Source organism: Condylostylus longicornis, unplaced genomic scaffold (assembly GCF_029603195.1).
Source record: "Condylostylus longicornis isolate FDR11 unplaced genomic scaffold, ASM2960319v2 ptg000126l, whole genome shotgun sequence".
NCBI lineage: Eukaryota > Metazoa > Arthropoda > Insecta > Diptera > Dolichopodidae > Condylostylus > Condylostylus longicornis.
In genome coordinates, this window is record NW_026578094.1 from 1,066,846 (window position 1) to 1,085,082 (window position 18,237).

The following is an 18,237-nucleotide window of genomic DNA, read 5'->3' on the forward strand; positions in this document are numbered from 1 at the left end:
GCTACTTCTCAGATGTCAAAAAGTCCGGGAACTTCTAGGAGGGCTGGTTGGTTGGTTGGTTAGAGTGGCCGGTGCGACCCGACTGGCCAACACCCCAATTAGCACCGACGTGCCGTTTTGCTACCACCGCCTCGTGAAACCCGGTTGTCAAAGTACGTTGGTCCAGGGCCAGCGATCAGAGCCACCCCGTTCTTTTAAGGAACTTATTTACGTCCCCGATACTTTTATTAGAAATGTTCCCCAGTTCCATTATGTCCGTTTCCCCAAATGACAACAACCTGGCCCCTTGAAGAGCCGGACACTCGCAGAGATAGTGAAAAAGCGTCTCTTTTTTGTCTATCTCCCGACAACTGCGGCATGACGTATTAAAGGGAATTCCCAGCCTAGCTGCATGATCCCCCACAGGCCAATGCCCCGTGTACACAGCCACTAACTTAGCTATGTCCGGTCGAGGCATCGCCAGGAGGCTCATTGATTTCTTATGGTCGTATTTCGGCCACGTCTTCCTAGCCGTTGCACATGTGCTCAGGCCTCTCCACCTGCGGTCCGCACATGCCACTTGGAAGCGGTATATATCAGTTTTGATGGTGTTTATAGGGACAAGAACTCGCTCGGCCCTGGAGCCGTCCAATGCCGACCCACATCTGGCCAGCTCGTCAGCCCGCTCGTTTCCTGGTATGTTCCTATGTCCCGGAACCCAGAGTAAGGTGATACTATGATGACTGCACAATCTCGTCAGCTCATCGTAGCAAAGCCCTACCAACTTTGAGAATATCTTTGGCGAATTTAGAGCCAGAATCGCAGCCTGACTATCCGTCACAATTGCGACCTCCCGGGCCACAACCAAATCCCTTCCCAGGATTTCGCATGCCTTCCATATGGCGAATACTTCCGCCTGGAACACGCTCGATCCGTTGGGAAGGCGATATGACTCCGATATGTTCTGAGTCTCCGAAAATACTCCAGCACCGACCCCATTCCTATCCTTGGAACCGTCAGTGAAGAGAGCAACATCAAAGCCTTGCAGTGGAAGATTTCTTTTCCACTGCCCGCGAGACGGAAGCTCAACCCGAAACTTCTTGTCAAGCTCAAGTCTAGGGATGCAATAGTCTGTAGCATCCGCAACCACTCCGTCCGGTAGTGACTGAAGGACATTGCCGTGGCCATACGGCCTTTCGTGCCAGCACTCAGCTTCTCTGAGTCTAACGGCGCCCGCCGCGGCCAGATTCTTAATATGGATGTCTGGTGGAAGCAAATGGAGGAGTACATCCATAGCGTCCGTGGGCGTCGATCTCAATGCCCCCGTAATGCTTATGCATGCAGCCCTCTGTACCCTACCGATCTTGGTACAGTTGTAAGCTTTCCCCAACGCCGGCCACCACACGAGTGAACCGTAAGTTAATATAGGTCGTACAATGGCCGTGTATAACCATAAAACCATTCTAGGTTTCAGCCCCCACCTCCTGCCGACCATCTTTTTGCAGGTGTAAAGTGCCGTACAGGCCCTGTTCACCCTCTCTTGCACGTTAAGCTTCCAGTTAAGTTTAGAGTCGAGTATGACTCCCAAATACTTAACTGCCGGACTCAAACTGAGCCGCAAACCGCCCAATCGGGGCAGTCCAAAGCTCGGGATTTTTGTCTTAGTCGTAAAAAGTACAAGTTCCGTCTTGGCTGGGTTCACTCCAAGGCCACATCTTTTAGCCCAAGAGCTCACCACATTTAGAGATCCTTCCAAAACCCCACTGATTGTTGGAAGGTCAAAGCCGGAAACCAGGATTACTAGGTCGTCAGCGTATGCCACTGCCTTCACTCGCCTTTCTTCAAGTTGCAGTAGAACCTCGTTCATAACAACAAGCCACAAAAGTGGCGAAATCACCCCACCTTGGGGCGTTCCCCTACTAATGTACCTTGCGACACTACTATCACCAAGATCCGAATACAGGATCCTGGTCCGCAGCATGGATAATATCCAGCGTACCAAAGCATCTTCCAACCCCAACTGAGTCAGAGAATTTTCTATGGCCCACGAACTAATATTGTTGAAAGCCCCTTCCACGTCTAGAAAGGCCGCCAACGTGTATTGCTTATAATGGATAGATTGTTCGATAGTCCTCACTACCTCGTGTAGTGCGGTGTCTGTGGACCTTCCCCCGCAATATGCATGCTGGGAAGGCGAAAGTCGAACTTCCTTCATTCTGTTCCTGAGCCCTAGCTCCAGAACGCGCTCCAGCGCTTTTAGAACGAAGGAAGTCAAACTAATTGGTCGAAAATCTTTGGCGCCCTCATGGCCCCTTCTTCCCGGTTTGGGAATGAAAACAACTTTTACACGTCTCCACGACTTGGGCACGTATCCAAGGATAAGACAACTTCTAAAAACTTTTAGAAGCCACGGAACTATTAGTTCCTTCGTCTTCTGTAACATAGCTGGAAATATCTCATCTATCCCCGCCGTTTTGTATGGAGAGAAGTTGTCTATCGCCCAGCTAACCTTCTCCACCGTTATAATAGCTTCAACCATTTCACTCGACACAGGCTGCCCCGGAAGGGAATCCAACTGGATAGCCTCCCGAGCCGACCCGGTATTACCCGGGAAATGCGTGTCCACTAGTAAATTGAGAGTTTCCATAGATGTTTTTGTCCATGTCCCACCCTCATCCTTCAGAAAAGAAGGACCGGTATGGTCCTTGGAAAGCACTCTGCTCAATCTGGCAGAATCCCTGGTACATTCTACAGTTCCGCAAAAATCCCTCCAACCCTGGCTCTTTGCGGAACGGATAGCCCTTTTATACTCTCTCAGGCACTCCTTATAAGGTTGCCAGAACCCATTCTTGTAGCAGATATTGAAGACATCCCTGGTAATCTTCCGGAGATTACTCAAATCTTCGTTCCACCACGGGGGATACTTTTTTTTTGAATATTTCAAAGGACAGGATGCTCTGAAAGCCACGCCCATGACTTTCTCAAATCTACTGATTTGCGCATCAAGTTCTTCGGCTTCCTTAATATAGTTGTTAATATCGGGCATGACCATGAGCTTGGCCCGCACGATGGCTCTGAATTTAACCCAATCTGTTCTTTTAGGGTTCCTAAAAGGTTTGGGATTCCCAACTTCGAATCCCACCGTGAAGACTATCCAGGCATGGTCAGAATACGACCTTTTGCTAGATACCCTCCAGTCCTCGATTATACAGTTGTTAGTTTTGAGTGTTATATCTATCACATCTTCCCAGCCAGCAAACCTGTCTGTGCTAGGAAAAGTGAAGGTAGGGGTGTTGCCTCTATTTGCTATCTCTAGATTACTATCTAAGACAAAATTAAATAAAGACTCACCTCGTTCGTTGATCTCTGTGCTGCCCCAGAGGGTATGTCTGGCATTGGCGTCGCAACCCATAAGCAGACTTGCTCCTTCGGCTGCGCCAACCTCTGCTAGGTTTTGAACTTCCGGAGGTGGAGCAGGCCTATCATGAGCCATGTAGACTGAGCTCATTAATAGGTTCCCGCCGTTTCCTTCAATCCTCACCACCGTCATGTCTGCGGTACTGAAATTAGAGCAAAGAAAGGCTTTTATATGTTTTTTAGTTAAGACACAAGTTCTGATCTTACCTTCAGCTGGATCTACAATCCTGTAGAATAGGTTGTATTTCTGGGTGCCCAGTCCCTTTATCCTGTTACCGTTCACCCAAGGCTCCTGAATTAGAGCGATGTCGATGTCTTCCTCTTCTAGGAAGATCAATAGGTTATCCGAGGCTAATCTCGAATGCTTGAGATTAACCTGGATTACCCTCATCGCTCTTGCTCTTATCAGCCACCTCCATCTGTTCAAGGAGCTGGCTCGCTTCTTCTATGGCGTCCCCTTCTGGGTCCGCATTTCGAAATATTTTGAGCTTGGCATGCCGTATGCCAAACCGCAGTCTGTTGTCCCTCCTGTCCAACGGCTGTAGACTCTCCTCATTAATGAGAAGTAGGAAGGACTCACTGTTTTTCTGAGGTTCCTCCTTCTTGATAATTTGCCAATCATCCATCGGCACCTCAGGATTGGCAATCTTTAGGACCTTTAGCAACTTGTCCCCCGCAATATTCATCTTAGGGATCCAAATACGAGCCCGGGGTCTCCTAGGAATTTCCTTAGCTGGGATGAGCTCAATCTTGGACCCATCCCATGTATCGCTAATCTTAGCAACACACGAACTAAGAAAATCCCCGGAAAGCCGGTCCTCGCATTTGATCACCCTGTAGCCCCTGACTACCTCAGATGAATCGAAGCTCAGGACTTCGTTGCCATCGGTCGTTAGGAGATGTTCAACTACCATCTCCGATAATTTTGCTTCGACCTTGCACCATAATTCGGAGGACAACTTCAGGTTGGTAGACTTTCTGTCCACCACCCCAAACTGGAGATGATCACGGACCACCTCGCTCATTGTTCTCCCCTGTGCATGATTACCACTTGATGTTGAAGGTCTGGTTGTCCCTGGCTTGACGACCTTCGACCTTTTGCTCTCTTGAGCATTTCTTTCTTCATCTTGAGACCTTACTCTTTTTGTGGTCTCCTGAGGCTTCGTGCTCTTATACGCATTGTACTCGTCAATTACCTTCTGGTATTTGACTTTGTCCTCCGCGTCTTTTTCAGAAGTTTTACCTTCTGCTTCATTTTGGGCAATCTTGCCTAAAATGAAGATGGCCTTCGAATATCTCTTCTTGAGTACGAAGGCGGGTCCTTTTGATTTTCTGCTTTTGGAACTATGGCTGGTTCCTTTAGCTTTATGTGTAGATTGTTTTGGTGGTTTTGCTACCTTACTGGTTTCATCACCACCAATCGATACACCTGCTTCCTGACTGGAAGCTAGTATCTCGTCTTCTGACGAGGTGCCAATTGGCTCTTGTTTTTTTAAAATTTTTTTAGTCGAATCCTCCATTTTGATCCCACGAGTGTGTCCGGAAAAACAGTCCATCCTGCCAGAGCCGACTTACCAGGATAAGGTCATCGTTACTCTCTGAGGCGACCCGGTATCAGAGAGACTCCGTTCGCGGTAGCCAGTATACCCCCCGGCTACCAACTAGTCCACCAGGCACGGGTCGTATAACACCATTGGATTGGGGGGGGGGGGGGGGGTGGGACTTGTTGAAGATTAGCTTACGCTGTTACTTCATGCCCGTGGGACTTGCTGAAGATTGGCTTGCGCCGTTACTTCAAGCCCGTGAGATTCTCTTGGTTTTTTCTGGTCTCACTTTCGACCTTATCGGCATGGTTGCACCTTCCAGATACCACAGAATTGTAGTACCCGCCGACATCGCTCTCAAGATCATTGACCCTACTTAAGCTCCTTCACCACGGCAAGGTGGAATCCCATCGAAAGAGTCTAGGAGGGCTAGTGTAATGCATTTCATATTGTTCTAAAACATTTCAATATTATGTCCTAAAAATTTCTTATTAACACTTTAATCTGCACATATAATTTATTTAGTTTCAAAAACATCTTCAATTTCTGAAACATCTTCATGCATTATACAAACTTAAATAAACCGTCATAAATTTAAATCCAAAAATATTCAATGCAACATTTCCATAACCCAAAATATTATGACATAAATATATCAAATATCACAACTCAAAATATATGGTCATAAACATTACCTTATTGACCTAAAAATAGCTAACAAACAGAAAGAAAGTAAATATAAAGTAAATGCAATAAGAAGCTTATGTAAGTACTAACCTAGATATAAGTTTATAATGTAACAAAGAAGAAGGATAAAAATATATTTATAAATAGTATTAAATAAAGAAGATCAGTACAGTTGTACGAATCTATTTAAGTAAGTAACACTTGTCGCTTTATTTAAAAATTAATACGGATGTTATATATAATCCGTATACATTATACTAGAGACATGAGATAAAAGGCATTAGATAGAGTTTTGCCTCTAGGGTCCATAGAGTTTTAAATTGTATTTAATTCATACAAGAAGCTTAAAAAAGTCGTTAGGAACTTTAAAAAAAAATGTGCAAGCATGCTTATATACTTAAAATTTATATAATAATAAAACTTTTATAATAATGTTTATTATAAAAGTTCTGCCATATATTAAAATAAAACCAAATAATCCAAGAAAAAATAAATAATATTTGAAAATATAATGATGTCCGTACATACTTAAAATTTTCGAGCGAACAACTCTAAAATGTTAAATTCTAATTCATTCATATGTACATACTTTCATAACTGTTCACCCACAGTTTTGAATATTATGTCTCGTTACGATCTTTAAAAATATAGGTTTAGATTAATAATTATGTATGTTTGTACTTAAAATTTTATTTCTAATTTTTCGTACGAAAAATTTTTAAAATGCTCAATTCTAAATGCATTAGAATGTACATACATATACTTGAATAAAACTATTATTTTGTTTATGCCTAAACCTTTTCTTTATTTGAAAAATTTATTTCTGTTTGTTTACTCCCATGATTTAATAAATTATGTGTTTAAAAATTATTTCTATATGCCAAACCACAGTTTGAATATTATTTAATTCATATATGAAGTTTAAAAAAAATCGTTAAGAAGCTTAAAAAAAATATACATACATAAATTTATGCGAATATTTCCATCGTCATGCGCTTGTTTTCCCTAAGAGCGGATAACGACTCTCAATCGTCATTTGATTTGAGACAATATTTAACATGCACAATCATGCTCGTTTCATTGTAGCTTCTATCAGTTAAAACGGAAGGTGCAATTACAGTATTTCGGTAAAAAGGAATATTTTTTATGATTTTCACCATTTCGATTGATAGTGGAAAATTGGGTACACTTTCCTGAGAATATTCTGTCAACTGAGTCCAAGCACCACCCTACAAAAAGGTGCCGGGTTTGTTTTAAGCATAAAATTAGGAAAGAGACTACGTGGCGGTGTAAACACTGCAAAGTCCCAGTGCATTTACCTAATTGCGTTGAAAAATTCCACACTCTTCATAATTATTAGCAATTTGTTTTTTTTTTATAACTGAAATTTATTTGATTTAGTGTTTTTTTTTGTTAATTAATTTAGTTTTGTTTTGCAATTGTAAATACGTGAAGCCTTCTTAAACTATATATATCACTGATATTTTAGAAATAAATGAATTTTTACGTAAAATCTCCTGAGTTTACATACTACTCCAAGAAACAAAAAATTAAATTCGTTCCACATACAAATAATTTTTCAAATAAATCAGTACCCAAGGGGTTAAGAGATTCAAAATGCATCTTAAGATATATGTCGGTTGGTTTTCAAACGTTCCATATACTTCAATTAGTTTTTCCAACTGTTTTCGTAAAAAACAATAAGTTACTTTTTTGAATATATTACTTCTTAATTTAAATAAATCATTAACTTCTTGCGTCAGATCTACTAATATGTAACTATCCGGCTTAGATGTTACATCAATATATAGTTTCTGAAATACATAAAAGATTTGATTTGGGTATATTTGACCATTAACACGGTAATATTTGCGATTTATCGTGGGGATTCTTAAAAAGTATTAAATATTTACATATTATTTTGAAGTCAAAATTTTTATTTTAATTTTTAGCACTTTTCCAAAAAATTTTTGAAAAAAGTGCTTATTAGTTTCACTCTGTCCGTCCGTCCGTCCGTCCGTGGACACTTTTTTTGTTTACAAAACTTCTACACCCTTGAAGATAGAAAGCTGAAATTTAATACATTAATGAGAGCTTTGATATATAAAATTTCAGGATGCAGGTGAATTAACATTTAAAGACGTGTAGAATATAATAGCGAATATCTTTCAAAGTAACTCTGAAAGTTTTAGCTCTGATAAATTTTACATAATAGCTACATGTGTCAAATTACCACGCAGAATCGGTAAAGCTTTGAAGTACACACAGTTCGAAGATCAATGCAAAAGCACCGGAGCTTTAGTTGTGGCAATTAATAATGTCGAAAAATCTGCATTTCATAAACAAATAAACAAAACGAATTCAAATTTGCAATCTAACGATTCCTAGCTATGGCTGTGGGGTCATCGAACTAAACAAATTTCAAAAACGTCTATCTAATTACAAAATAACAGCATAAAAGTATGGTACAAAAGGAAAAATTTTATATTTTAAAGAACAGGAAATAAAAAAAATTTAGTCTTTTATTTCACAATAACCATTAGAACGTAGTTACGTCACTAATATCTGCATATATATTATTATTCTATATATATTATTGTGGAGTTTGTCATGTAGCCTATAATATTAGAAATGGACATAGGTGTACTGGATCACGTCCGTATTATCAAATCATCACCATCTGATAAAAAATTTGAAAATATTTTGATGTAATATTTATAAAAAAATTTAAAAGGCCAAAAATGTTTTGACAAAAGCTCTCATTCAATTGCAATAAGTATTTGCGAACAAATACAGAAATGTATCAATTGCTTTGCAAAAGTGAAATGCAACACATTTTCAATGAATATTTTTGTAAAATATGCAATAAGGATATGAAAATCAACCATTTATGCCACATACTACAAAATAAAAATAACCCAAATTTAAAAGATTTTTTGTTTATATTTTATGACTTAGAAACAAAACAAAAAAAAATTCAAAAAAAACTTATAAATAAAACAGAGATAGCTACTAAACAACATAAAACAATTTTATTTCTTTTTGAGCAAAGATGTGATCAGTTTATTGATATTTCACAACACGGGTACAGGAACTCGGACAACAAATCAAAAGTGACTATTAAATGGTTAGTCTGGGAAGAAAAACCAATATCAGACATGCAGCAAAGCAGAGAGAACCAGTTTAACGGTTATGAGTGCCATTATCATGGATACCCTACCTGTCTACCACATAATCTAAATAATAGTCTGCATAACAATAAAAACGACGCATTAAACACCAGGTATGAAAGAACCATTGAAAAGGTTGAACGATTATGAAATTGCGTTACGAGGTTATTGAAATGTGAGAATGCGATTTTAATTTTCGAATTACAATTAAATCCCCAATATGCTTTTTATCGCGGGCGAATAGGCAACATCTACAATTATTATAAATGTTAAGAAGTAGAAAAAGTAAGATATAGAGACATCTGTTCTTAATACCTTTTGGTTTACAAGTATGGAAAATTTTCGATAAGTCATCCGAAAATATATGTTGAAAAAGTGTATGTTCTACCTTAAAATTGGATCAAATGGACGGAATCATTAGATTGTCAAAAATTTTACCGCGAACGTATTTACTGCTTTTCATTCTCCCAGTAAAACAAAACAATAAGTTAATGTTTTCATTCAGTAGAACTTCTAGCGAAGAAAAATTTTTTGAAGAATATTGCCCACATTCGGATGAGAACAGAGCTTTAATAGGAACATGGATAGTTGACGAAGTTCTTAAAGCTATTGAAAAAGGTTATAAATTTTCGAAAATTTATGAATTTCGGGAGTACCAAACTGTAGTAATGATAAGGCTAATATGATGAATAAGTTTTTTAAAAATAAATAAGAAGCTTCAGGCTGGCTCTCAAAATGCGTAACTGATATAGAAAAACAAAAATATTTATTTTTTTTTTTACCAAGAGGAAGGGTGAAAAATCTCGAAAGACACTGCCAGACTAAAAAACGCCTTCCTCAAAATAAATTATAAAATTAGTCGGAAACGACTAACCATTAATTTTGCTCCAACCTTTTTGATTGTTCACAAGCTTTCTATCTGGCACAATAGCGTACTAAGTACTCATTGTTCCAGATAAAAAACATTAAACTAACTCGAGAGGTCTCGTATATTTAAGTCTCCTAACAAAGTTTTGATTGTCAACCGATCGAGCCGCCTCGTTGTTGACATGACTGGATAAATGCATTTTATGGTTGGTTGCTTGCTTTTCAATTTTGTCTGCGACACTTAGGATTATGAGATCCCTGTGTATATCGGCATTACGGACATAACAAGGGCGTTTACAATGTCCCGTAATACCCTATTTTGAAATCTTTGAATAGATTGGATATGAGTCAGAGCAGCGCAGCCCCATAACTGAATACCGTAAGCTCAGAAAGGCTTAAATTTTTGATTATATATTAAAACTTTGTTGTATATTGTCAACTTAGAACACCTTCCCAAAAGCCATTCAAACTTTCCGTATTCCTCCTCGAGTTCAGATTTTTTTTTCTTTATGTGCTTCTTCCATCTGAGCTTTGCGTCCAACGTCATTCTCAAACACTTGACCGTGTTTGCGGACGGAATCAAGACGTCATTTATCCAAACCGAAAATGAGTTGTCAATTTTCCTATTAGTAGAATTCACGTGTACTGATTTCACCTCGTTAAGTTTTATATTCCATTTTCTAGTCCATTTTGAGATCTCGTTACTGGTCTTTTGTAATTTTTGTGTAGATTCATTTTCATTTCGTCCTATTGCGATAACTGCTGTATCATTAGCAAATGTAGCTGTTGTGAATGTTCCTTCCGATTCAGGAATATCACGCGTGTATAGCAAGTATAATATCCCGACCTGATATCCCTAAGCGAAGAGTACTCCTCTTCCTGTTTAACTCGAAATACCCTATTAATCAGGTAAGATTAGAGCAGGTTAACATACTGTCTTAGTAGTAGATCGTAGATTCGTAGATTCTAAGGGAACCGAGTGGGACAGGAGCATCCCCCCAAGCCACCGCAGCCATTTTTGACTTATTGTAGCCACCCCACTCTCCCGTCTATAATATCCCCGTCCCAATCACAAAGCCGGCAATATCCCTAAGGGAGTTGGACAATAGTTCCCGAACACTTAGGGACCCATGTCCAAGACAATTGCGGCGCCGAACAGCCAGTGCCGGACAGTCGCAGAGAATGTGCACGGCGGTCTCATCGCCACCCCCACAAAATCTGCACAGGGGGGAGCCCGACTTCCCCAGCCTGTGCAGGTGGTATTTCACCGGGCAGTGCCCCGTGAAGAAATTCGCAATAGTGCGAACCCGGCTCCTGGTCATCCCCAGCAACTCCGCAGCGAATCCGCCGGAGCACGCCGGAACAAACACCTTCGCATGACGGCACCCCTTCGTGTCCCGCCAGTGACGACTGCATTCCGCCGCGAGTAGGCAGGCAAGCCTGGCCCCCACGGCGGAAGAAGGCAGACCACAGAAAGGCAGCGGCTGCACAAAGGCAGCCCCAGATCCCCTCCGCGCCAACTCATCGGCAACTTCGTTGCCCGCATGGCCACTATGGCCCGGCACCCAAATGAGCATCACTCTGTTTTCCGATGCCAATTCCATAAGTGCAGCAAGGCAGCTCCAGACCAGCTTGGATGTAACCTGAGCTGAACGGAGCGCCAGCAGTGCAGCCCTGCTGTCTGAGAACACATAGATGGTGCGGTTTCTATACCCCCTTTCCAAATTGATTCTCAGACAGATTTCTATTGCATGCATTTCGGCCTGGAACACTGTGCAATACGGGTCAAGGGTTGCATATACACGCGTGTCCGGGCGGACACCGTATACGCCCGAGCCCACCCCCGACTCCGTTTTGGACCCGTCCGCATACCACACGCTCGAACCCGACCTAAGTACCGGACCACCCCGATCCCACGTCCATCGATCAGGAAACAGAACCCTGTACTTGTGGTCGAAGTTGTACCGCGGCAGACAGGTATCTGACATGGTTATCCTTAGAATCGGATCGCCCTCAATGAAGTCTCTGTGAGTTCTGTGGGCCAACTTTAGCCCTGCCCCGTCCTCGCCAGAGAGAAGTCGGTAAGTCACCAGCCGAGCTTCCTTCAATATATGGAGGTGCAGTGGCGGCAATCCGATCATCACCTCCAATGCAGCGGTGGGAGCCGTCCGCATCGCCCCGGTCACTCCCAGGCAGGCCAGCCTCTGTAGCTTTTCCAGCTTGGCCCGCACACCCGCCTGCTGAGCCTTACGGCACCATACAATCGACGCATAGGTGACGATGGGCCTAGCAAGGGCCGTATATAGCCACAGTGCTATTCTGGGACTAATTCCCCAGGTCCCCCCGATGAAACTCCTACACGTCCACAAGGCCGCCGTAGCTCTCCCGATAACTCTATCGATATGGGTATTCCAAGAGAGACGATCATCCAGGGTTACCCCCAGATACTTCACCTCCCTCGAGTAACTAATACGTTCACCAAACAGAATTGGGCTCGTTAACCTGTCCCTGCTTCTGCGTCTGGTGAAGGCGACCAAAGTGCTCTTGCTTGGATTTATATTTAACTCAACGCCTTTGCACCACCTTTCCACAACACGTAAATTTTGCTGTAGAAGATCAGAAATAGTGCTCTCAAATTTTCCCCGCACGACGAAGGCCAAATCGTCAGCGTATCCTCAGACACGCGCCCCGGAGCCCCTGAGAGCAGCTATTAGATCATCCACTACAATGGACCACAGGAGGGGCGAAAGAACCCCGCCCTGCGGACATCCTTTTGCAGCGGAGATGAAGAGTATATCGTCAGCTATGGTGGACTTAATAATCCTATCCTGTAGCATCCGATTGACCCATCTGCTAGTCGTCGCATCAATCCCTCGTTTGTGCAACGACTCACAGATGACATGATATGGGGTGTTGTCAAAAGCTCCCTCTATATCAAGGAAGCAGCCAACTGCTACCTCCCGCACCTCCAGTGAGTTTTCAAGGACCCCCACCAGACTCTGCAGAGCGAGTACAGTAGACCTTCCCGACTGATAGGCGTATTGAGATTCATGCAAGGGATTGCTTCCCAGTGCACCGTCCCGTATAAATCTATCAATCACTTTTTCCATTGCTTTCAATAGAAAAGAAGTAAGGCTGATTGGACGGAAAGACCTTGGGTGGTTGCTTGGTCGCTTACCCACCTTCGGAATATACGTCACTTTAGCCACCCTCCATGCCTGAGGGATGTAACCCCACGCATAGCTGGCGCGAAAAATTCCCAACAGTGCTCTAGCGATATGTTGGAAACCCCTCTGCAAAAATGCAGGATATATCCCGTCATCACCTGGAGATTTGAAGGGCCTGAAAGAGAAAACAGCCCATCTAATCCTGCCCATCGTGAAGACTAGACGGGATCGTTGCCAGTCATCCCTCCTGGGCCAGGGTGCCCCCGGTTCGATGACTGCATTTGAGTGATTCCGAAGAATCTCCGAGTCAGGAAAGTGCGTTGACGCCATAAGCTCCAACGTCTGCCTTCCGTTCTCAGTCATGGAGCCATCAGGACGTTCCATTAGGCCCAACCTGCTAGCATACTTTTTGGAAAGCACCCTGTGAAGACGCGCACTGCTGGGGAGTTCATCAATGCCCTTGCAGAACGCCCTCCATGAGATTCTCTTCGCTTTCCTAATTTCCTTATTGTATTTTGTGAGTGAGTCCTTATACTCTTCCCACGAACCTGACGCTTTGGCCTTATTGAATAGCTTCCTGGTCTTTAGTCTAAGCCTTGAAAGCTCCTCATTCCACCACGGGCACTTCCTATTGCTCCGCCTCGGCTTAGCACGGCAGCTCCCGTGATAGGCATTAGTAATAGCCGCCGTCAGGGCCTCGCTGGCCATTTCGATATCCATCACCGTTCTGACAGAAGCAGGAACGGATCTAATCCCATCCATGAGGAGCGTTTCGAATTGACTCCAATCTGTGGATTGGGGCACCCGATAAATTTCTTCTGCCAGGCCTCCGGAGACCATGATATCAAACCTAATCTGCCTATGATCGGACATGGATGTCTCATTTGAGACATGCCATCCACCAACCCTACTGCCGATAAATTCAGTGCAAAGGGTGATGTCAAGGACCTCTTCCCTAATTGCATTTATGAATGTCGGCCTATTGCCTTCATTCATAATCATTAATTTATTGCTATATATAAATTCAAGTAGGCACTCACCTCTTTTGTTTATATTGCTGCTTCCCCAGACGGTGTGGTGGGCATTGGCATCACTTCCTATTATAAGTTGGAAGTTCCTCCTTCCACAAAAGTCCACTAGATCCTTCAGTTGCTCGTCCGGGTGGGCACAGTCCCCCGGGAGGTAGGATGAGCACACAATGAACTCTGTCCAGCCCCCGCAGGACTTCACCTTCACCAACGCAGCTACCTGATCCTTAGAACAGTAATCTGGAATGGGAAAATACGTTAGCTTTTTACTAAACAAGATGCAAGCCCTAGGCCTGCCCCCAATTGTATTATCATACAATAGCTCACCTGTTAGGCCCTTAACCTGATCCTTCACTATGTAAGGCTCTTTTATAAGGGCGATATCGAGGTGATCCTTCATAAATCTATGAGCCAGAACATCAGTAGATGCCCTAGCATGCTGTAGATTTATTTGGATGCACCTCACAGACATATTATTTCCTCCGGCTCTTGTCTATGGGCTTTGGCCCTTTAGACAAAGGCTTTACATGAGCCTTACCTCCCATTGTCGCCTTTTTACCCATCTTGGTGGGCGCCTTCCCTGCCACAGCCTCTTTTGCCGCCCCAGGTGCCACGCTAGCCCCTCCAACAGCAAATACCGAAGCATTTCCGGGCTTCCCAATGGGCTTGAGCCCTTTTGGTTCCCCCGGGACGCTTGTATTTGGCGTGCTGGTCGATGGTCCTTCCGTTTCCCTTGCCGCCATTTTCGGAGCGACTTCAGACTTTCCAATGAGTTTTGGCTCTTTTGGTTGGCCTGAAGTGCTCGTCGTTGTTGCGGTGGGCACTGGTTTTTTATTTTGTCCTGCCCTGCCGCCAGCACCTTGAGAGGATTTTCTTCCTTTAACCCGAACGGTAACACGGAAGAAATTCAGGAAAAGTGGGAACTCCGCTTTCCGTAGATCTTCCAATCCGGAATCATCCACGGAAAAGGTGATGGAGCAGCCCCCGTCCTTTTCCTTATCCATCCTCAGCACCCTCCAGGAACCTATCTTGAGGCTGGGATTTTGCTTCCCTATCCTACTTAGAAATTTGTCCCTGGAGAGACTGACGGTTGTCTCGTCCTTTGGTACGTAGGTGACGCAGACATGCTGTTTGGGCATGCTGTCGCCATCCAGTACCACGACATCGCAACCGTCCCAAGGCTTTATTTTCCTGCAGACACTGGTTATCCACTCCCTGGTGTTTTGATTGTTGCATGTTACGGATATCCATCCGTCCCTTTGCAACGCTGCAGTGAATTGTGGATGAGAGTCCACAACCCTATCCATTTCATCCATGATGGCTACTTTGATTTTCCCCATCTGGACTTCGGATAGCCTTTCCTCTGGATGCAGTCCATGAGTGATGGCCACCTTGACCTGTGCTACTGCATCCCGATAAGAAGTCATTTTCGGGTTTTGTTGAGGAATGTTCCCAGGGACCTTTTCCTCAACATTGCCCTTCATCGACCTCTTCTTTGAGGGCCCTGCATCAGGGGTGTTGCTTTCCGACCTTTCCCTCTTTTGGGGATGGTCGGCCACAACAACCGATCCGCAGGCCTTCAGCTTTTCCAGCCTTTCTTTCTCGTATCTGCGAGCTTCCTCTGGGGACATGCCATCCCTGATATAAGCCGCGATACGCCGCTTGGACGCACCAGAGAAATATTGTTTTTTTCCCCTGATGTCCAACCTTTTCAGGTCCTCCTCAGTTTTTTGGATAATAGGTCCAAGAGGATCCTGATTATCCGTCTCCATCGGAGGCGCCGCCTTTTCCTCCACTGGCGTGAGAAGGAGTTCCTCCTCTGCGTCAGTTAAGAGAAGCTCTGGTTCCGAAGACCCTTGAGCACTAAGTGGTTGTATGTTGTCCTTAGTGTCGTTGTTGTTGTTGTCACTGTTGTTATTTGTCTTGTTGTTGTTGTTATGTTCCATTTCTTGTCCCACGAGTAGCGCGGGAAAGTAAAGTCACCCATGGCAGAGCCCGGCATACCATGGGAAGGCTCATTTAAACTGAAGGGCGCCTGGTATCCAGAGTCCGCATACTAACGACTAAGCTCCCCCTTAGCCACGCAGTCATCGGCATATGCTGTTCCACCTTGACTTGGGACGCCTGTCGTCAGCTGACGTATAGATATAGGGCTGAAACTCACAAAGCAAGAGGCTCGCCGCGAGACATGACCACGACACGAACGTAACTTTGATCGTTTCAATCACCCCTTTATCCTCCGCCATTACCGGGGCCCACCACTAGGAGGTGACAGTGCGGTTTTGGGCCCCTCTGTCTTAGTAGTAATTTACTAAGTTTTTTTATTTATCCACAATGCCAAAACTTATCGAAGGCCTGGGCTACGTCCAAAAATATGATAGAACATATTGTTTTTTCTTCCAGTGAATTTTCTATTAGGTCAGTTATTCCAAAAATCTGATCTATGGTTGAGTGATTCCGGCGAAAACCAAATTGATGATTCGGGATTAACCTTTTACTTTCAATTATAGGCTGAAATCTTTTCAACAAAAGTTTCTCTAGCAGTTTTGAAATCATCGGCAACAATGAGATTGGCCTATAAGAAGTCGTCCTTTCTATAGGTTTGCCAGGTTTGTGCAGCATGATTATCTCTGCAACTTTTCAAATGTCAGGCACATAATTAAACCTTATACATGCATTTATTAGGCGTGTAAGTATCGTTGTACCTCTTTTGGGTAATTTTTTAAAAATATCGGCCGTTATTAGGACAAATCCTGGAGCCTTGTTAGGCTTAAGAGTCCTGATTTCCTCTATAACATCTCTTTCCTTGACAATTGGAATCTTCAACAAAAGCAGATTCGCCATTTTCATACACGCCCTAACTGTCATGTGGGCAGAATATATCAGCCAAATGATATGCAAACACATTTGCCTGGTCCTTGTCAGTTTTTGCCCACGTTCCATATTTGTTTGTAATAGGAGCGAGATCTTTGATAGGTTGCTTCATTTTCTTTGTTGTGAATACTCACTTCCACAGCGAGTATTTGGTTTTCTAACACGCCGTCAAATTTTGAACATAATTGGCAAAGCGATTCACGATTATATCTGGTTTTGTCAGTAGGATCACGCGTTTGCGTGGTTTCGCTCTTTTCATTAGAATATTTTCCTTAAGTTTAAGATAACCACTGAATGATAGGAATTAAGATCATAATTATTATACAGTTCAATGAAATTTTTTGCAATCCGTTTTGTTATGAAGAAATCTGTTAAATCTGGACACTTATTAACATCGGTTAGCCAATACGTTGGCTTCGCAGTAGAGTGAAAAAGGCAACCTGCACCGCCAATTGCTGTCCTAAGTTGTCTTCCTTTACGCCTTGAACTCCAAGCAGTGTGTTTGGCGTTAAAGTCACCCCCCAATATCTTACGCCTAGGTCGGCCAGAACGTTTTGAAACATTTCTGCCATTATTTTAAATCTGGGATGACAATATAATACAGCCACTCTAAATTTTTGTTTAGTCGAAGTGATCTGAAACGCCAATCTGGATTTTCTTTTATTATTATCGCCGTTCCGCCTTTCGCTATATATCCAGAGTGGTTAGAGTTGTAAATCCTATAACCTGGAGACTGAATTCTATTATCCTGTTATATGTAGAAAAACTATATTCTATATTCTTTGTATGTAAAGAAACTTTAAGCATGTCCTTTTTACTTGCAATTCCATGTTGCTATTTTAAAACTACCTCCTGCCATCATTTACCAGGTCTTCTGGTATTCGATTTTTTTCCTTCGCTCTCTAAAATGCTCAACCTCTGAGAGATTTTGTCCATCAAATCTAGCATATTTTGCATCATATTTTGTATTTTATATAAAACATTCACGTCATTAGCCCTTGCTTAATTGCTCGTGCCACTGTCATCGGTTTTCGTTTGGAGAACATCCTTGTATGATACATCTTTTGAGACTATTCTCGAGGCGAATTGCATCGGTAGCCGGTCAGAATTCTTCTTCAAGTTGTTGTTGCTATTATTATTTCTACGTTTTTGCAGTTCTTTAGTTACAAGGCATCCTCTATAGTTTGCTGGGTGGGCCTCCAAACAATTGGAACACTCCCTGCAGTACTCTTTGGCTTACTATAATCTCCGGCTAAGTACGTGCCTGCACATGCCCATACCTTTGACATCTTTTACACTGCGGAATGGTCCTATTCTTTCGAGGTTCCTCTATCCTAACTTTCATCCGGTTTATGTAATAGATTTCATAAACTTTTTTCTTCTCCTCTGCATTTGAAAACGTTAACATAAACAGCGGCAGAGGCACCATAACGTTTTTCCCATTTTCTTTAATTTTTTATTTCATTGGTTACATTTAAGATCTTGTAACCCCTAGACCTTAAGT

At 42.8% G+C, this 18,237-nt stretch overlaps 1 protein-coding gene across 2 annotated transcripts in view; it reads left to right on the forward strand.

The window, feature by feature from the left end:
• LOC129614912 (zinc finger protein ZFP2-like) overlaps window positions 1-18,237 on the forward strand; it is a 171,000-nt gene that overhangs the window by 103,775 nt on the left and 48,988 nt on the right. The window contains exon 9 of one of the 2 annotated variants that reach the window (XM_055529880.1): window positions 8,680-8,910. The exons of the other annotated variant lie outside the window; for it this stretch is intronic. Coding sequence (XP_055385855.1) covers window positions 8,680-8,910 — 231 coding nt within the window. The remainder of the gene's footprint in view (window positions 1-8,679; window positions 8,911-18,237) is intronic. 2 annotated transcript variants of the gene reach the window in all.